Source organism: Saccostrea cucullata, unplaced genomic scaffold (genome assembly GCF_032062105.1).
Source record: "Saccostrea cucullata isolate Sc308-1 unplaced genomic scaffold, CSIRO_AGI_Scuc_v1 ctg378, whole genome shotgun sequence".
NCBI classification, from domain to species: Eukaryota; Metazoa; Mollusca; class Bivalvia; order Ostreida; family Ostreidae; genus Saccostrea; species Saccostrea cuccullata.
In genome coordinates this window covers 45869-68180 of record NW_026923092.1, presented here as the reverse complement: position 1 = coordinate 68180, position 22312 = coordinate 45869, and the positions used below count along the sequence as shown (strand labels likewise).

The 22312-nt window shown below is 31.1% G+C and overlaps 1 protein-coding gene across 1 annotated transcript; it reads left to right on the top strand.

The window, feature by feature from the left end:
- The first annotated feature begins 15436 nt into the window (after window positions 1–15436).
- LOC134263143 (cytosolic endo-beta-N-acetylglucosaminidase-like) lies at window positions 15437–21080 on the top strand. Its single transcript, XM_062745453.1, has 11 exons — window positions 15437–15631; window positions 16569–16717; window positions 17022–17176; window positions 17312–17460; window positions 17847–18018; window positions 18454–18557; window positions 18729–18837; window positions 19124–19317; window positions 19748–20011; window positions 20101–20209; window positions 20539–21080. Exons 1-11 carry the CDS (start codon window positions 15462–15464, stop codon window positions 20815–20817), a joined length of 1854 nt encoding a protein of 617 aa, XP_062601437.1. The 5' UTR covers window positions 15437–15461; the 3' UTR covers window positions 20818–21080.
- The last annotated feature ends 1232 nt before the right edge of the window (window positions 21081–22312 follow it).

The following is a 22312-nucleotide window of genomic DNA, read 5'->3' as shown; positions in this document are numbered from 1 at the left end:
CAATGAATTAGTGTATAAGTGTACTATATAAACATATACTCAATGAAAGAATAATTTTTTGTGAAAATTATAATGAATGAATTTTAGAAAACCATCTATCATAGAAAATCTATAATGCAGCTAAATCTATACTTTTCATTTTATTTTATTAGAAGATGTTCCTGAAAATGAATGAGGAAGATAAAAGTATTGCAAACATTTTGATTTTTGAAAGTACTTGATTTAAGCCTGCATCTAATAATACTTTTAAATCAATGTCCTCATTCAATCTGCTTTGTACGTCCTTGTTATAATGATTCTAAATTAGGAATTCTCATTAAAAGTGTGAGAATATTTAGAAGTGTCTGTTAATTACTTCAATCATTTATTGAACGTATGATTTTGTTCATTTCCTTTTTGATCAGGAAACACTAAAACTAACATCCTTATTAACTGGAAGTAATTCCATGTGTGCATAAAGTAAGAGTTTATTCAGCATTAATTCTCCACATGTTCAAAAAGCCCAAAGACTCCGGAATGGTAAGGTCCCCCTTTCTTCTTTTTATTGTGCATGTTTCAAACAAAAAGTGATTGCTTCTTTATGCCTTGACACAATTTTCTTTTTTCTTTTGATTTCAGGTACTAGAAATTTCAATACTGTGAAATTGTCTTTCATTTTTCTTCCTTTTTTTCACAATTTATTGAAAGGTAAGTTGACTCTTTTTGAATCCAACGATTTTTTTCACTGATAACGCAAGAAACTGACAAACACGTATTTTTTTGTTACATTTCATTAGTTTAGCTATTTTTTTCCTCAGGTCTATTTCTTTTAAACTGCATGATATAACACATAGTAACAAAGTGGTAAGGTTGTTGCAGCAAAGGCAATATCGTCTATTTCTTCAAGATAAAAAAAAATAATAAAATCGAAGGGCAGAAATTTGGAATGCATCATATACTAATGACTTCTTTTATTTACTGTTCATAATTATGATACATCTTAAACAAGTTTTATAATGTAGTTTTCAACTTAGATACATGTGAGCAGCTTGAAATTTAAAGTACACTTTCAGCTTTCATTTTAATGTATTTTGTTATATCTCCTGTTTGACAAATTTTGAAAATTTGACAATAATTTAAAAAATATACGAAATATTATCGTGAAATCATATTTCACATCTCTTCCGACATATTTCAAAAATAGACACAAGTGTCGCGATGTACCAACGTCCGTTTGAACTCAGTTTCCTGGTATATGCAACAAACCAAAAAATACTTCCCTATCAAAACCCTAGTTTGAAGTTGTGTTATATGTCCCTTTATTTTATTGCAGATGAAGACACATACCGATGCTGGAACTCGATGCTGCCGACATGATGCTTTTATAGTAGTAAGCGAACTACAAAAGATCATCACAGTTGTTTGGTAATGTTTTGCATTTGCTTAGCCTTCTAGGTTTGTATGCATAAATGTTTCCCATTTTGTGTATCGTTTTTCTTTCCTTAATATGATGGCGGTTGTCGATTTTCCGGCAGTGTAATAATTTAATGACTGTTAATTTCATTCAGGAATTTTCTCATCTATGTATCTTTTCCTAGGGGTTAAATGTTATTTCTTAAAGGATTGCATTGTTGAGAATACACTTTGACCTTTTGCATCTGTTAGTCAGTCCGGATGTTCTTCAGTATATGAATTTTTGTTTGAGGTTTTTGTTTATATATGCAAAGCATGCGCCTCTGACTCAAGTTGTTTCGATTTCAAAGTCAAGGGTTAAAATTACTTAGTTAGGGAAAAACCTGTAAACGGTTTTCAATCCCACCCACATTTGTTATGTATTCAAATAGTTTTCTCCTTCTTCAATCAATTGTTCTTGCATGTTTTTCTTGATATCGCACAATGACCCGATTGATTTCTCCAACTTATTATCTATCTGCAGAATGTTCTATTTACACATGGCGTGCATAAACGATATCTTCCTTTTTTAAAAAGTGGAAAAGAAAGAATAGCAACTGTTTCCCGCTTAAACACCCTTACTTGATTAGCAAACATTGCACAACGGTTGGTTTAATTCATCAAGGGGTTCAAGTTTGATTTTTGTTAAAGGTCGTTGTGACTTATCTTTTTATCTAGTTCAGTGGGTTCGTAGTAGACTGAAATAGCGCTCATTCATACTCTTTACGGGTGTGTGCATTTCTTTGAACTGTCCATGGATTCCGAGAAAACGACAATTACGTAACAACATGTCCGGTCTCGTAAAAATCTGGATCAAGACTAATGGGTATGCAGTTTGTGGGTTTCTAGGCGCATTATTTTCTATGCTTAATGAAAATGCCCCCAGAAATCCTAAAAATTTTGTATCCAAGTCTCTCTAAATTGATTCTGTGATGGGCGTTACTGGAGCAAGTTCATAGTTTGATTGGTTCTCTGGCCATGATCATATTGGATTAATGACGTATGCATGCATATTCTTAACCTTGGTGAGTTGTCAGAATCTTTCGGCTCTTTGACTCTCTCTTCTTACAAAGACAGTATATTTATATGTTTGTTAATTCTGAAATTTAAAAAAAAAATTGAAAATATATGTTACGGTTTTTTCTCGTTGATAATAAATGCAATTAATGAAACACTTTTTCGTTGTTTTTTGTGGTAACAAAGTTACATGAAAAGATAACCAAATTTAGATATTTATTAAAAATGCACATCTTCAACTTTTTTTCTGTAAGTTGTATATTTTAAAAACGGGTAGATGAATTTCAATTTTTGAACAAAATATGTACGTAAAATATATATGTCACTAAAACTTCCGCGTTCCCCATGTTTCTCTTCGCTGATTGGTTAATCAACAGTGTTCTGATTGGACGAAAACACAGAACAATTGATAAAGGTCTGTGCAAATATGTGCAGGGGATCGGCGTACATAAGTACTCGGCATTTTCTGAAAATTTAATGACCCACAATTCGTAACTTAACTAGAGCGTGTGAAGAGATTAGTCAATCTAACTACAGCACACCCTAGATTGAAAATGTCTAAAGCAATATTGTAATAAGTGGAGATCAGTTAATAATTATATACAAATAAAAAATGGATTAAAAAAAAAAATATGGTGTTGTATTCGAAATCTTTCAGTTTATAAATTATGAAATATATATCAATTTTTGTTTTCAATTCATTTGGAAAAAAATTTTTTATGGTAATATGTTATTTAGGAAATCGAAAATGGATTGAGGCAAGTTTAAAACAATAAGGGATAAATCAATTTTTTTTTTTTTTTTTTTTTTTTTTTGGCTTTTCGTCACTTTAATCTCAAATAAACTTATGGGAAAAACAAGTTTTAGGAAAAGAATGTTTGAATTTTTTTTTTAAAAAGAAAAAAACCTACTGGTTGCAGAGACACTTTTTTCATGCTCACTATCATTCTCCTTTTGGTAAACGGAAAGCAAGCAGTTGACAATATGCGTCATAATTATACACATGAACAGGAAACTTTTTAACAACGACAAAATCAACATAGTCGGATAAATGAGTATTACTTCTGACCCATTTAACACGCATAATTCTGCAGAGCTTAAGAATAATTATAATGAACAAGTTTAGTGTTACAAAAAAATCAATAATTTATTCTTCGTGTCGAATTTATTAATTCAGAAAATACAAGGGAGGAGGGACACAGGGATTTGTGTTATTTTTTTTAAAACACAAAATATATAAATATATGGGATGCATTGAAAATATAAATATATAGGATTTTATATTATATCAAAAAATGTGCTGGCACGAATTTCCTGCAGGAAACCTGCTCTTGTCGGCGTCCTGTGAATATTTTGGGCCTTGGATAATCTGTGATCTTAAAAGCTTTTTCCTGTTATCCAATTAGTGAATTAAATTATTTCCTGTTAAAATTACACGTTTTCAATGCTTTACAAATTATAATTTACAAATTTCTCTTCATTTTACTCTTAATAAAATGTATACTTTGAAAATTTCAATTCAAGATATGAAATTATACAATTTCCATTAAATTTGTCAACAATTCACATACACTTTGTTTGAAAAATAATGCCGATCTTTGATGATCCGTTAGAACTTTTTCCACTTAAACTCAAATTTATTTTAAATATCTGTATATCTTATCTAATTAAAAGTAGATGTTAGATCCGCTCGCATACTCGCTCCACTTACATCGAGTTTGCGAGCGGATCTAACATCTAATTTTGATTAGATTGTATCTTATATGGCCGTAGATTGAAAGCAGACTCCAAGAAATATTTCACGAAATTGATGGTTTTTCATTGTGAACAGTTTCTTTCCACAAAGACCAAAAATATAAAGGTTACAGCCGATTTTGTTTGAAAATTACGTTTAGCTATAAAAACAAAATAATTAATCAAAGAAAATAATCAATTTCAACTTCTTTTGTAAAATCAGAAAAAAATAATAACATTTACTGTGGTTGTTTCCACATGTCAGAAAGAAATTATGCATCTTCATTGTATCCATTTATTACATTAAAATAAAAATTAAAACAATTCATGTTGTACATGTAAGAATAGTTTCTACACTTTTCAAAAGAAAAGTATGAATGAAAAATGAAATACATTTTTCATCCTCTTTTCCCTATATCATATATATGGTATCATTATCCTATATAATGAACGTTTTTTTTTTTTTTTAGAAATGAAAGCTTTGTTGGCCTATCAAGTAATTTATTTTAGGAATAAGATTTACCGTTTACATAAAATCAGAATAAATCTACGAAATACAATATTGCAATATTTAGAATGCTGTTCTGAACAAGGAGAGCTTTAATGAAAATTGAAAGACAACAAAATATGGGATATCTGTATTTATTTATTGATTTTTGTATGGTAATGTCAAATTGTTGTCCTTAAAATGTGGAAAATATATTTTTAAAAAATATGTTTTTACTTCGTGTAAATTTGAAATAATCAGCAAAAATATGCTTTTTCAAACCCACACAAACAAAAAAGTATAAATATCTATAATTTTAAAGATTTATTTCAGAGAATCGCCAATATACCTCTTTAATATTAAAATTCCCAAAGCCTCTTGCTTTGACCAAAATTTTCTTTTTGGGCAAAATGAGAAAGTAGACAAGGTTATTTGAAATAAAATGAAAACATTTTTTTTCCAAAATTAAATATTGCAATTCGAAATTTTTTGGTCATTTGTGTAAATTCTAATACAATATTGCAAAAGCTGAATAAAGGGAAGTTAAAAATTTATTTTTTCGCCTAATTTTACTCTCTGCTTTTTTCTACATGTGTATGTAATTTCAATGTTCCAATGCTATTTGGAATAGTTAGTTTTTATGCCTGCCAATTATTTAAATAATACACGAGCTATAGCTTATAAATGATATTTTAAAAAAATGAATCTTGATTCTGCAAGATAAATTCTTTATGAAAATATTTTTGTTAGAAAGAAATTAAAAACATTTTTGTCCATACATCAATTCTCTGTTGTTATATTTTCGTAAATATTACATTAATTTTAACTTATTATATACTTTATTCATGCTCACTCCTCCATGGCACCTGATACCACCTCTGATGTTTCGGAGGTCCGTATTTGTTCTGCTTCTATTTTGTATTTTTTTAATGGACTTTGAGATTGAATACTGTTCGTTATCTTCATATCCTTCTTCTGTCAACTTAACCCCTGAGAAAACGTCAAACTTAATGTGACCTAATTTAAATAACTGCATATGTTTTTATTCTATTTCTCGTAAAAAAAATCTATTGTATAGATTTTCGAATAAACTTTTTGATTTTATATGCATATCAGTTGTAATGAATTTAAAGTGCTGTAACATTACGGTGTAGAATTAAATACATTTTATTTCATTATATATTTTTTGAATGATTATAATGTATGTCTCAAAACTTGCTCACAGTACCTTTTTCTAGTTTATTTTAGAGAGGAGAGAGAGAGAGAGAGAGAGAGAGAGAGAGAGAGAAAACACAAAAATAATGGGCAAAAATCTTACCTTTACCATTAACAGTTATTCCCATAGTAAATAACATCTAGTGACTGAAAATCACATCTGATCTAAAAACTAAATGATCTTCTCCTTCTAAAGGGATTGGGGATCAAGAAAGGCTGCAGATATAGTAAATAATGACCAGTTATATGAAAATTGAGCTCATTAACAATGTGAAATGACAACAAAAATGTTATGTGATGATATCTATATTTATTTACTGATTTTTGTATGGTAATGTCAAATTGTTGTCATTAAAATGTGGAAAATATATTTTTGAAAAATATGTTTTTACTTCGTGTAAATTTGAAATAATCAGCAAAAATATGCTTTTTCAAACCCACACAAACAAAAAAGTATAAATATCTATAATTTTTAAGATTTATTTCAGAGAATCGCCAATATACCTCTTTAATATTAAAATTCTCAAAGCCTCTTGCTTTGACCAAAATTTTCTTTCTAAGCAAGATGAAAAAGTAGACAAGGTTATTTGAAATAAAATGAAAACTTTTTTTCCCAAAATTAAATATTGCAATCCGAAATTTTTTGGTCATTTGTGTAAATTGTAATACAATATTGCAAAAGCTGAATAAAGGGAAGATAAAAATTTATTTTTTCGCCTCATTTTACTCTTACTGCTTTTTTCTAACCATATCAAAACTACATGTGTATGTAATTTCAATGTTCCAATGCTATTTGGAATAGTTAGTTTTTATGCCTGCCAATTATTTAAATAATACACGAGCTATAGCTTATAAATGATATTTTTAAAAAATGAATCTTAATTCCCTAAGATGAATTCTTTATAAAAATATTTTTGTTAGAAAAGAAATTAAAAACATTTTTGTCCATACATCAATTCTCGGTTGTTGTATTTTCGTAAATGTTACATTAATTTTAACTTATTATATACTTTTTTCATGCTCACTCCTCCATTTAAGCATAAATTTATACCAAAACCTCATGATTTTAATACAAAAAATAATATCCAGGCCTTTTATTTTCACTGACAAATTTTTTTAATGGACTCGAAATTGAGATATATGAATACTATTAAACTTAATTATCATATCCAAATTTTTCTGTCAACTAATAACCCCTATGATCGAAAACCCCCAAAGCTTAAAAATTAAACTTTCTAATTTAAATAACTGCAATTAACTGTTTTTATAATTACCAATTTTGTCGTAAAAAAAATAATACGTTAACCCTAACATAAAAAAAAAATAGATTTTCGAATAAACTTTTTGATTTTATTTGCATATCAGTTGTAATGAATTTAAAGTGCTGTAACATTATGGTGCAAATAATTAGAATAATAATTATACATTTTATTTCATTATATATTTTTTAACTGATTATAATGTACATTTTCACTTCTATACAAAACTCCAGGGCGTATAAATATATACCGCGGATCAAAAGTAAAATAAACCGGAAGTAATGCAATACGCCACCATGTAAATAGAAAAATAGACTGTCTGCAAGCCTACAACACATGTCTGCTCAATACAGGTAAAATACTAGTGAAAAACATAATTTAAATAAAACATCTAGGGGTTCATACTCTATTAACAACATTTATGCAATTATTTTAACAAAGACATCATTAAATACTTTCATGCATTACATGTACTGCGTTCTACCCCCCCCCATCACTCAATAAAAAATGCAGAGAGAGAGAGAGAATCTAATTACATAAAAATAATGGGACAAAAAAACTTTACCATTTTTGTCCATTAATTCTCTGTTATTCCCTTAGTAAATAGCATTAATTTTAACTTGAAATATACTTTACATGCTCACTCCTCCATGGCACCTGAAACCTCTGATGTTTCGGATCTATTTCCTTCTATTTTGTAAATGGACTTTGAGATTGAATACTGATTCATATCCTTCTTCTGTCAACTTATAGTACATAATGACCTAATTATATTCATTCTTTACAACATATATATTTTCGAATAAACTTTTTGATTTTATAATACAGACATGAATTTAGAGTGCATTAACAATGTGAAGATGTTTACATTTTATTCTTATATATTTTTTGAACATAACAATGTTACTAAACAAAACTGTGATATAGAAGAAAAAAAACATGCAGTACTGTTTTTCTAATAAAAAACAAAAACTTAGAGAGAGAGAGAGAGAGAAAACACAAAAATAATGGGCAAAAATCTTACCTTTACCATTAACAGTTATTCCCATGATTACATAATGAAAATATTGTTATTCATATTCTCCTTCTAAAGGGATCAAGAAAGGCTCTGAAATAATGACCAGTTATATTTTCTTACAACAAATCTAAGTATAAACAGACACTAAAGAGCTCATTAACAATGTGAAGATGTTTCTTTGTATTCTTCACAAACATAACAATGTTACTCTGTGATGAAGAGGTGCAGTACCGCTAATTAAAAAAAAATATTTTAATTTAAGTTTTTATATTACAAGATTTCCTAATTGCACTTTGCTTTTGCTATCATTATCCTATATCAAACACTTACTGTGTATTATAGTCCTGATGGGCTAGACGGTACTATAAATACAGTTGCAATGACAATCCAAGAGCAATCATTTCAAAAGATCCCAACTTCATCTGGAAGTCAGGATCGTGCAAATGATGTTGAGGAGTTTGTTAAACGATGGATTTAATACAAGGGGGAAAATTGATCATAGTATATGGAAAATTTCATTTTTATGTTAAAGGTGCATCTGTTAAGAAAGAAGGACACTAAATCATTATTTCTAAAAGGACCTAAATTTAGGGAAACCACGATCTTTAAAATGGCGTAATAAGATTACACCAGGCGATGGGCAAACATGAAAACAAAGACATTGACAGGTTGTCAGAATGGATTAAATATATCAGATGAACATGTATATTAAAATCTAGCATAAAGCGATTGAGGAGCAAAATGAAAACGACTTATCCTTCTGTGTTCAGCAATTTAAAAGTGAAAAAAGAAAAATAGATAGATTACACGGTCAGTATGCACTGGTACCTGCTGACACAGAAGGTAAAATATTGTCTTTGTTTGCCAGGCTCATTATATAAAGTGTATTTTAGAGGAACTGGGAATCAATTATATTAGTGGTATTCCAACTTATACCCATAGCTGTTTTTCTAGGAAGGAAATTCTTCAAAATGATATATCAGTTTTGAATATTTTTGATATTCGGAATGCCAACAACCAGAAAGAATTTGAATTACCATTTCTATATTGGATTCCGAAACTTCACAAAAATAATAACAGATACAGCGCGGGTTCCAGTAAAAATGTTTTACCAAACCCTTTTCTTTACTCCTCACTAAATACTAAGAGTAATGAAGGAGAGACTTCACGAGAGCTGTACAACAATGTCCGAGAAGGGGTGTAATCTCTAGAATTCGAGAATGTGGATTCTTAAAAAGTTCCAAGGAACTTTTGGAAAATTTGAAATCACAAAATTTTACCAAAATTAACAGCATAAAAACTTGCAACTTTTCAACTTTATATACAACCATTCCTCGCGATATTAAGGTTCAAAGGTTCAAGTTTTTTTTATTTCATTGACAGCTGCTTTTTTAATAAAAATAGAACTTGTAAATTTACGTATCTTCTCATTGCAATTGATCATTTGCAGATTTTCTTAAAAAAAAAAAACCATGCTCTACGTATATATGAACAATCTCTAAATCGAGGTAAATTATTGACAAACAAGATGCTGAAACAAGAATATCAGCATTCATCATGTTGTAGCTTCTCTAGTCGATTGAATGACCTTATCAGCGAATAAATTTATCATTAAGTCAAAATATTTATGCTGTCTGACATTTTTATACAAATTATTAGCCCATTACATATACCCTGAATTGTCGACGGATTCGTTTGTTATTTCTCAAGACACCGGGCACGCGGCGGGTGCGACCAGTCGACAGGGGAAGGTCATTCCTTCGTAACATCTGATTCCACCTCTGATGTTTGAGGGGTCCATATTTGCTCTGTTCCTATTTTTATTGGTTAATGGACTTTTGTACTGTTCTTTACCTCCATATATTTCATGTTAAAATCGGAAACAGCAAAACATATTACTTTCCTACACTTTATAAATCTATTCTTCATGGTAAATTAAAAATTTGTTGTTTTTTTTTTCATATCATGAATACAATCTTTATCATTAAAAATGAAATTCGGGATTGTTCACCTCGTGAAATTACTTTGTAAATGTTGGTTCTATACATGTCATACAAGTATTCGGAGGTTGGCATTAAAATGCTGGAGTTTTTCATTGAACAATTTCTTTGGTATTTGAAGACCATATAACAAACTCTACGTTTGATAGCCATATACTAGTATGTCGATATACATTACATGTAGATAACAGTAATTTTTTTCCAAAAAGTTTTCCATGAGAAGAAAAATAACCTGCTGGGGCCTTCAACTCGACAATTAAATACCTATATTGAAATTAACAATTATTACTTCCATTCATATGTCAACTCGACATATCGCACGAATTTGAAATATGACACAACAGAAGCTGCAACATATGTTTCATATTTGAATGTTTTTTCTGACCAATTTACCATATGGGCCAATTAACACTAAAAATGTGACAAACGAAACTACTTCAACTTTTCCATCTTCAAATTTCTTTCTTATTTAGAAAAATTCCAATACTACTGACATTTGGTGTATATGTCAGCCAACTCATTCGACACCAAAGAGCATTGTTGCAACCACATTCAATAGTGGTTGCAACAGAGCATGATCTGAATATTAATATGGTCAGCATTTCGTTAATTCTATATTCGATATAATGAGACAGTCATTGTATCGAACATAGAACATACGAAATGTTGACTTTAAACGAGACTGTTGAAATTTTTGTTTCATCAACTTGTTAATCCATAAATACCTCGTTTTAGAAATAATTCCTACGTACAGCATATTCTTGCGTATCTAATCAACTGAGAGATATAAACCCCCAATGCTGGTGAGAAGGATACATTGCTGTATTACCTTGTATTATAAGGTAGGGGGTCAACTTTTATCAAAAGAAAAATAAGTAACGTCAGGTGTATGTGGTTGAAACGTTAAAGTCATCATATTTATAATAAAGTTTGGTTGTTAAATACCAACGTCTTTTTCTACTAAAAATATCTAAATATGAAACAGATGTGTAGGACTCTTTGGAATCATTTCTTTCAAGCTCCTTTGGGATATATCATGTCGACCTAAAAATGGTAATTAACTATTGTTAATTGATAATACGCTGTCGATAGATCTAAATAACAAGTTGAAGGTCGCGGCAAGTGTTTTTTTTTTCTGATGTAGAAGTTGTTTGAATACATTCTGCTTCATATGAATACAAAAATGGGTCTGCAAATAACAGGGCGCAAAATGTACCCATGGGAATGCTTGATTGTTGGAAGATCTGTTCTCCAGAATCCACACAGATATTGTCAATCAGAAACTCTAGTATCTTTTAATATCAACTACAGATTACTTATTTTGATCAAAGTGTTTTTTCAAAATCGTTTTACAAAGATCAATGACGAAGTAAATAAATTTACGAGTTCCATTCTCATTAAAGAGGCAGCTGTCTGTGAGTATTTGAATTCTGATCTTAAATTTATCATTGGAAATATGTATTTGTGGTGAAAAGTCGTAAGTTTTGATTTGATTTTGATAAAAAAAAAAATTATAAAATTTTGTGACTTCAATTTTTTCTGTAAGTTCAAAGGAATTTTTGGAAAATTTGAATCATAAGATTTTACCAAAATCAACAGCTTAAATACTTTTCAAGTTTATTCACAACCATTCCTCACGATAAATTATAGTCCAGGTTCTTTGATATCAATGACAGCGCTAGCTGCTTCTTCAATAAAAATGGAACTCGTTAATTTACTTACCTTGTCATTGGTCATTTGCAAAATTATTTTGTTGAAAAACATTCTGATATAGTACACACAAGTACTCTAAAGATGACATCAAAAAGATGCTTGAGTTTCTAATTGACAATATCTATGTGTTTTTTGAAGACCAAGTCTTCCAACAATCTATTGGAATTGGGTACCAATTGCGCCCCGTTTTGAGTAGACCTATTTTTGTATTTATATGAGCAGAATTTGTCCAAAGTCTTACACGTGAAAAAGAATAACACACTTACTGTGGCCTTCAACTCGATATACTAGTAAATTTGTCAATTAGTAATGGTTATTTCCATTCTTTTGTAGATACAATATATCTCGGTGAACTTGAAATAAAGGATACCACAGAGTTTGACATATCTATTTCACATTTGTTTCATATTTTGATATTTTACTTGAGAAAGACGTTATAATGATAATGATAATCTAACATAAACATGATTACTTTAACTTTTCAATCGTCAATGGTACAGATCTAACCGCTAATGTTTTAGAGGTCTGAGTTTGCTTTGCTTCTATTTTGTATTATTTTATGAACTTTTGTACTGAATACTGTTCGTTATCTCCATATATTATTTCATGCCACGGGGCTGAAGTTGTGTGTTTCTGGATCCGCGCCTGCATGTATAGTGTCATTGCATGAGCAGTGAGGAATCTTTATCGTGTCATCATCTACTGCGATACTGGGTCCCGGTTTCTAAGGTCTCATGGAAAGATCCGCAACTTTCACCTCAAATTACAAAACAATTGCTCCTTTTGAAGGAACAGTTGCCACCTACATTTTATTGGCTCAGGTCAATCGTAGCAGAATTAAAAGATGTATGCATTGGTGGGGGAAGCAGGAATAAAATGTGTGAAAAGAAAGCCATCCATTTGTCACGGGGGCCGTATTTGAGTGATAGACAGCAGCAAACGAGGAAGACCTGTGAGGAAACAGATAATCTGTAAAAATGTCATCTTTAAAAAGATAAAAGAAAGGTGATGGAAAGAGATAGGCGAATTTACAGTTGCATATGTTACGCGAGAAGAGAAATTAAAATATTAACAAATGAAGTTATGTTACTGAAACATGTGTTAGAAAAACAAATCTAAATTGATAGAGAAATTTTGAAAAGTTGCTAATTGGCCACAATGTGTGAAATATATGATAGGGAAAGAATTTTAAAAACTCGTGACGTATACTACTTTTTTGACAACACAATGTTGGTAAGTGTGCTCGATCCATGGTTATCCTGGTTAGAAAACGTTGATTTTTAACATTGGGAAACATATATAGTTTCTATCAAATTACATGAAATTAAACTTATTACGTAAACAATATCAATATTTTAGGCGCCCAGATCTATAGATCAGGGGCACATATTGTTTTTGTCCCGTCTATATGTCTGTTTGTCTTTGTTGTCAACTTAAACCTTGCCATAACTTTTGAATCATGAAAGATAGAGACTTAATACTTGTTAAGGCATTTCCACCTTCCTGTGGGTGTTGCTAAAACGCGGAACGGAAAACGGAACGGAAAGCGGAACGGAACGGAAAACGGAATGTATTATTTTGGATTAAATCACTTAAAATACACAGATTTTATCATAAACGATCTATCTTATACGTATTCAATCCCCCACTATTAAAAACAAGTTGATTTTGTTATGCTCAAAAGATCTCTTCTTTACGAAAATCGCTAACACAGAGTCACCTATAAATTAATTTGAAAAGGGTCGATAAAAGAACTTGAAAAGTATTTGACAAGCAATAACACAAAAAGAAGACAATTGTTTGGTTCGGGAGGGGGGGATAAAACACAAAAAGAAAACAATTGGTTGATTCGGATGGGGGGATAAGTTCCAACTCCAACATCTTTCAGCACTATTTTTTTTTACACTAACTTTAATACTACCAGGGACCTATATACTAACTTAGTATACATATAGGTCCCAGATACTACATTAATTACATTCACAAAAAGTATGAGGATGTCAACTTGACCGAACATCTCTGTAGTAAATAGGTTTTGACTGGGGGGGGGGGGGGGCAAACATTTGAGATCTAGATGAACCATGGAAAGAGAAATAAAATGTAAAAAATTATTAAGATTACGTTTAGGGCAAACCTTTACGGCAAGCTCGAATAAACATCTCTTATACGTACTGGTTATTAAAATTGTATTCAAAATAGACTAGAGTCGCTTTCTATATATTTAAATTCTGGATGGAAAACTTTCATGTGGTAGATATAATACAGAATCTTTGCATTCAATGAAGTTAAATTTTGTTTGTTTAATTTGCGGTACATATGTGTTTTTTTTGGGGGGGGGGGGGTATATGAATGACCCGTAAAAAATGAGTTTGTTTTCCCGCTGATCGGAAAGGTCTGAGAAGTTGTAATAGGTATGCCCCCTATGATTCGCGAATTCGACACTGCGTGCATAACTAATTTTTACATTGACACTGGAAACAAATTGAAGGGGGGGGGGGGTAGTAAAAATTTCCAACATACAACAAATTTGACCATTTTTTTCACGGAGGGTGTGTATGACTCATTAATATATAATAGTTTACAATAAATTTTTATCAGAAATGATTTTTACATCAAGAATATTGCTCTTTTATGTGATTTATATCGAATCTATGTTATTTGTTTGACAAAAATTTTCCGCTTTCCGTTCCGTTTTCCGTTCCGCGTTTTAGCAACACCCCCTTCCTGTGAAGTCATGGGTTTTTGAAAAGATTGTTATTAGCCTATTAGAAAAATATTTTTTTTGTATGAATGCTTTTCAATAGGTGTAATGAAATGATTGTTAAGTAAAATAATTATAAAAATGTATATTTTCCTTGTTTAATCAATTATTCAATTTTTAAAATGTTGCTAAGGGCAATAACTCCTAATCTATTTAGGCATATTTTTTTACTGTACATATTATGTAAAATGCTTTCCCTGATAATCACAATTCTAATATTTATTATTTTATAAAGTTTCAATTACTGGAACTTTTAGCATCATAATTGTGTTTTTTATTTTTAATGTTTTAAACAAGTTTTTACCTAGCATTTATAATACTGTTCACTAAAATGAATAACTTTTAATGCAGCCAGATATGTACTTCTATCTAATATTGCCTTACTTCAGTTCTTATTAAATATGGCAACCTATGAGGATGAAAATACCTTTAGTGGACCTGGTTGATTTTTTTTTTTTATTAATTTTCACTCATTTTCAAACTCTTGGTCCAAATAGCAAGAAAAAAAAACCCGTGAATTATCCTTGATCCAATTAATTAAAAGAATTTATAGCTCACAATAGCTCTGAAATCCACTTAAGCTAACTTTATATTTTGCCAGAAATTGCATAAGAGCTTATATGTACTAATTGATTAAACTATATAATAATTCTTTTTTTATCGAATAATAAACGTACAGTTTATGTACGTAACAACGAAATCATCTTAGTCTCTAATGCGTTTTGGCAAATGAATTGCAACTACTGGGTTGAAAGAGGTACAAATACATCGACCAGAAAACAAACAATTGCAAAATTCACCCAAGGTGCACTTTCCCAGGGTGAATATGGAGTGTTTGCCGATAAAAACAATTGAAGAGCTTGACGCATGGACACCGGGTGACCAGGTAGACGGTAAAGTGTGCAGTGTTCCATTAGCAAAGAGGCGAGAGAGGTCCAGAAGCACTCCAAAAACATTACTCTGTCATGACATGTGTGGAGGGTATCTTACGGACAGGTTGTGAAGATTTTATATCTTACATACGTGATCTTATCTGTTTAATTGCACTCATCTGCATTGATAGCAGCAGATCTATAGCTCGCTGGCTTTTACCACACATATGCATTTATACTGTGTATGCTAATTTATTCAATTCATTTGATATAACAGGGCTCTCACACCACTTTTTGGGACTGGGGCCGGGGCCGTTCAAATTGGGAAAATTATCGTCATTTTGGGAAAAGTTGGAGAACACAAATTCATTTAAAAAAATCCTCAAAGTTTGCTTTTCTAGCATTTTATCATCAATGCTAACTCTGGTTTGAATAAACAGTTAAACAGATTTGGGTATAGGCTATTTATGAAAGTACATTAGCTTTGTCATTACTATCTTTGAGTGTTGATATTGCTTATATGTCTTACTGCGTGACAGTCGCTAGTCACACCCGAATTTCCTCGATCACATGGGCATTTGCTTACCAATACAGCACGCAGATCTAGGTGCAGCTTACTAATGTTTAAATGAAATGTCTATTTCTGAAACCAAAATGCTGGTTTTTTAATAACCACACATATGCATTTACAATAAAATAGTAGTACAGTTTCACTTTCATTTGCAAATGTGTTTTGTTTGGGTTTTTTTTTTTTTTTGCGATTAGGTTTGATGGACTTTTATTTTTTAATTATAAATATTTTACTCTGGATGGAAATCGGGAAATTTACATCTTTCTTTTGGGAAAAAAGGTACCTTTTTTGCATTGGGAACTGGGCCATTGAACGGCCCCAATTTTAGAAAATCGAGAGCCCTGTATAAAATGAAAGATTAATCAGTAAGTCATTAATATCTAGTCAATATGCTAACCTGAATAAATAACAACATCACAATATTCAATATGTGATTTAATTGAATTGATCATTATGCTCATGACTTAGTTATTTTGTCATGAACTTTCAGATTTGTGCAAGGGGCTGAAGATCCACAACCATACCGCTTTTATCACTGGCAATACATCGACACTTTCATATACTTTAGTCATCACTTTGTCACTGTTCCACCTGTAACATGGATTAATGCAGCCCACAAGCATGGGGTTAAAGTTCTCGGTAACTGACTCTTGTTAGTTTTACTTAATTATAAACTATATATGTATGCAAATATTATTTGTTAAGGTCTGGCTACTTCAAACGAAAAAACATTCTAGGTATGTGAGAAAAAAGTACTAATTTTAAAAAAGTCCAGTGCTTTGATGAATACCACATCAATTATTTCTACCAATATTTTTTTGTGTATACTGGTAATCATGTAAAAACTTTGAAGTCATAGGACCTTGTTTTAACTGACAACATGGCCAGGAATATTTTTTCAAAAATTGTGAATTTCTTATGTCAGTTTTTATGTTCATTTTAGGAACATTCATTACTGAGTGGGATGATGGTAAGCTTAGAAGTCAGAAGCTGTTAGAATCTGAAGAATCATTTAAAAGGATTGCCAATAAATTAGTTGAAATTACAAAATACTATAATTTTGATGGATGGCTTATCAACATAGAAAATGTCATCCAGGTATTTATGCTATATGAGTATTTAAAACCCATTTTATCTGTATTTTTCCTTTAATCTCTCTCCCTCTTCCTCTCTCTCTCTCTCTCTCTCTCTCATTCAATCTTTTTTTTTTTTTACATATTTAATCTATTACAGTCAGATAAGACAGAGAACCTGTGTAATTTTGTGGGCTATTTGACAAGCCAGCTTCACAAAGCAGTGCCAGGGTCTGAAGTCATTTGGTATGACAGTGTACTGAACACAGGAGAACTCAAGTGGCAGAATGAACTCAACTGCAAAAACTGGTACTGGTACTTATTAAAATCATTATATACATGGTTTCAAGTAAAATAGTAATATTTCACATGTTCCATGACCATAATGGCATATTCCAGGATAGGAGCAGCAGAATATTAGTTATTTATCAATAGCAACAATACATATCATTTCACTATTAAGTTTTTGTTTGATGTATTTTTTGGCTAATTTAAACTTTGTAAAATAGTATACTAACATTCTTAACTTCTCTATGAGAAACCAGCCACTGCAGATTTCAATTCACGTTATTACTATTTGGAATTTTGATTTGTATGACAAAGAAAATTCAAGAAAGAAAAAAATGAAATAATTTTCTTTGAAAAGAAACATTGTTTAAAATATGCATCACCCTTTTCATGGAATTTTTTTTCAGTATGTATTTTGATGCCTGTGATGGAATATTCCTGAACTACAACTGGACAGATAAGACACTCCACAACTCTCTGACAATGGCCAGGGATAAGGGGAGGGATATGGATGTATACGTGGGGATTGATGTCTTTGGTAGAGGGTGCTTAGGGGGAGGAGGATTCAACACTGTAGAGGTAAAACCCGTGTAAAGTTTACAATATATTTAAAAGTTACGGGTAATGAAAAATCATTTCATTGTAAGCATCAATTTGTTATAAGTGTGTTTGTTGTAACCTTGTGTTTTACAATATACTGAAAGACTTGATTTATATAAAGTCTTTCAGTTTTCTTTCTGTAAAATATTGATATTAATGATTTGCAAAAGTAATATTTTTGTTTTTTTTTCAATTTGAATTATATCAAGTCTCCTTATTTAGGGAACGTTTTTAAAAATACAATATAAAAATACAAGTGTAAACTGAAGTTTTCGAAATAAAATTTTAAAATATACAAGTGTAAACTGAGCAATCATTTTGTTTGAAAGCTCAATAACTTACTCATTTGAAGATCAAGATTGTATAAGATACAGCTGTTTGTAGGAGTGTTAATAATATTTTATATGCTTACAGGCCCTTGCAGCTATTAGGAGATTCAACATGTCTGCTGCTATATTTGCTCAAGGATGGGTCATGGAAACACAAGAAAAAGAGAAGTTCACAGAAAATGAAAATAAGTAAGTTGAACAGTGGCTAAGTATTGGAACAGAATTCTACTTTTCAGGAATTTTTATCCATGGTAACAATGGAGACTTTCTAAAATCTGAATTGATATGCCATGGAAATGTTTTGGTATGTTTGTAAGACATATGTATTTTATATGAACCCCTTTGTTCTGATTAATGCAGATTTTGGAGTATGCTGGATTGCCTCCTGCCTGCTAGTGAATTAACCAATTTTCCTTTCACCACCTCATTTTGCCAAGGGTTTGGAAAGAAGTACAGTTTACTTGGTGAGGTAAGAAAATGTGTATATTGTCATGACTAGGGGAACAAGAGATTTTGTGTGAAAGCGCTCACCTATGAACTTGCAGACTAAAAAAAAAAAATAAGACAAATTCATCTACAATTTAGCCAAAAACCTATTTTAGTCATCATAGACATATTACTGAAAACTTCAAAGATGTTGTTACATTTTTCTGAAGAAAAAAATTAAGAAATGCTGTTTTATGTATAAAAACTTTGCAAACAACACGTATCTGAAAAATATTATTGACTGATTTTAAATTGTTTTGCTTTGACAGGTCATTCATGAGAAGCCATGGTATAATCTGTCTCTCCAGGAACTCCAGCCGACCTGTACAAACTCCCAGTTTCTCAGGCATCATCTGCAGTACCAGCCAGCCATAGATATTTGCACAGACGACCCACTGACAGGAGGAGCCTGTCTAAGTCTCAGTGGAAAATTGTCTGTGGATGGACAGCCACTTTTGTTCAGGTATAGATAAGGATGAACAGATATTTTTGGACAGAATGTTTTTTGAATCTCCAATGTAGTTCATGCTGAGTAAGAAGTAACATATCTTGATATTTTTATTATCATCAATGTAGGAGGGGGATTGTATTACTTGTAAATACAGTTTTAAAAAAACATTCTGTAAGAATGGAAGTTTTTTTATTTTTCCAGTTTGGATATTAACTCTCTAATCTTTATCAGAACATTTCACCTTGATATTGAATTTTCAAGATGTCACCCATGAAACTATGAATATGATGCAAAGGGAGATAAATGTTGCAAGAAACACATGTAAATTTTTTTTATAAAAGGTTCATGTATAATTTCTTCCAAGTCATTGTACAAATGACAGATTGAGACCAGCTTCTATGTGTAGATGTATATTGCTGTATATCACCTTTTGGATTTTCAGATTATTTGATACATCTATTACTCTGCCTCAAGAAGACGTCATCATGTCTTACACATACAAAATGAGCAGCACCACGACCTGTGATTTGTTCCTACAACTGGAGGTCCAGGAAAGTAATGGATCTAATCAGTTGTGGATTTTGCGAGATACGAAAGTATCTCAGGTCCCACAGAATATGACAGTATATAATTCACTGTCTGATGCCGAAGTTTTGGATTTGATCCCTAGTGTGAAAGCATCACCAAGCAATGGTTGGATTACAAGGTATTTGACATTATGAAGATAAAAATGTATGCATGAAAAGTCCAGTTACTAAATAACGTAATGTAAGAGTAGATATTATTTGATTTCAGGTATTATTGTATCAAGTCAAAGGGTGGTTCAGCAATTAAATCCATCAGCTTTGGCTTGCAGTCCACAGGATCCCTTGACAAACAGTCCATTCAAATAGGTCATTTACAGGTAAACACTTTATTGCTTTATCTACAAGTATTTAATTGAATGCAGTGTTTGTATAATGTTATTATTCCACCTCAACAATTGGGGAAAGGGTGGTTTAAATAACAGTTTCTGTTTATCATACTAGTTGTCTGTATGTGCAAGGTAGAGCTACAAGTTCATGTCACTCTTTGACTAATTTTGAGAGGTATATCCAAATCCCACTTGCAGACTGGTACATCAGTGGATAAATAATTAATGAGCTGCATGCATTGCTGGTCCCTTTGCAGGGATTATCTAGGCCAACTCTAGTTTAACACTACTTTGACAATAAATGTACTCTTTTTCCACAGATTGTTGCACTGAAAGACCTTCAGTCACTTCCAACAAATAAGGATATAGAACAAGTTCAGTGGGAGACCTCGGAGGAAGGGAAATCTAAGATTTCCTGGCAATTTCCAGAAGACAATGCCGTTACTTATTATAATGTGTACTCAGCTTCAGAGGGCAGCAAATGTTTACTAGGACAGAGTAGAACAAAATGTTTTTATACCGACTCAAAGAACAAAGGACATTTGTCTATACAGCCAGTTTTCTTTTCTTCTATCCCAGGAAAGACAACTTCATGCTAGCCAGCTAGCTTCAATGTCATAATTAGCTAAATTAGCTCAGGGAATAGCAACACCATGTCAAATGGCGAGCTCAGTTACCATGTCAAGGCTAGCTAGACTAGCTACATTCTTGACAGCGTTTCATTGTGTGATCCTTTTAAAATATATGATTATCTACTAAAACTTGCTAACTGAAAAAAAAAACATTATTATTGAAAACAATTTATTTTCTTTTGTTGTACATAAAATGAAAATTATGTACAAAATAAAAAAAAAAAACATGTAAATTTTCCATTTTTTCACCTGTCTATGATTCATATATTTTATTAACTTCCAAATAAATGTATAAAAAAAGAGAGAATATTGTTCATCTTGTTTTCTGTACTTTCATTCTGCACAAGTCTTTCCATTTTTCCATTTTTGGAATTAAATGTTGAAAATGTGTGTAAATTTTATCAAAAGTTCTGCAATGTTGAAGAATCTCATTTCAGAAATTGTGCAAAAATTGACAAAATGTTGCAGAGGGAGAAAACACTTATTTTTACTTTTCATTCAATACAATGGTGTATATGATAATAGCACATTCAAGTGCAGAATAAATATGTCACTTTATAATATTGAAATGACCTACTTCTTTAAAAAAAAAATAATAATAAAAAAAAATAAAGCTTCTTTCATTATACAAATATTTTTCAACTAATAATAATAATTAGCAAAAAAAGAAAAAAACAAACCCTATTCAAACCCTGTATGTTTTCTCTATGCCTTGAAATTTCATAAGAAAGCGACAGTAGGTAAAAGATACGGCATTGAGGCAACAAAAAATAAAGCTATAATGTATAAAATCTAATTTCTTGTGATAATGATGTTGTGGTTTATGAATTTATAGACTAACTGAAAGCTTAATGTAGAAACATATTGGCAAAGTGTAGAAAGTTTGCGTATATTTTTGCTGTATTAAAATAACAAGAGGCCCATGGGCCACATCGCTCACCTGAGCACTAAGGGTAGGAAATAGTAGAAAATGGCTTTCTATTGTAATGTTTAAATCCAAAAGTAGTCCCATGACAAATCATGGATTTGCTATTTTTAGAAAATGATTTTTAAAGAATTTTCCTATATATATCTTTAAAAATTTTGGTCAGCCATTTTGACCCCGCCCTACCCCATGGGGTCATGATTTGAACAAAATTGAATCTACACTACTTGAGCATGCATGCTTCCATAAAAATATGATGAATTATGGCTTTGTCATTCTTGAGAAGAAGATGTTTAAAGATATTTCCTCTTTCTATGTAAAACTTTGTCAGCCATTTTGGCCCCGCCCTACCCCTAGGGGTCATGATTTGAACAATCTTGAATCTACACTACCTGAGCATGCTCCCATATAAATTTGATGAATTATGGCTTTGTCATTCTTGAGAAGAAGATTTTTAAAGAATTTTCCTATATATTTCTATGTTAAATTTTGGTCGGCCATTTTGGCCCCGCCCTACCCCGGGGGGTCATGATTTGA

Bases quoted from the DNA above. Each gene is read 5' to 3' on its own strand.
- LOC134263143 (XM_062745453.1), top strand. From the start codon at position 15,462: ATGGAGTGTTTGCCGATAAAAACAATTGAAGAGCTTGACGCATGGACA. The intron at 19,318-19,747 runs GTATAGATAAGG...TTGGATTTTCAG, and splicing joins GGACAGCCACTTTTGTTCAG to ATTATTTGATACATCTATTA. The intron at 20,012-20,100 runs GTATTTGACATT...ATTTGATTTCAG, and splicing joins AGCAATGGTTGGATTACAAG to GTATTATTGTATCAAGTCAA.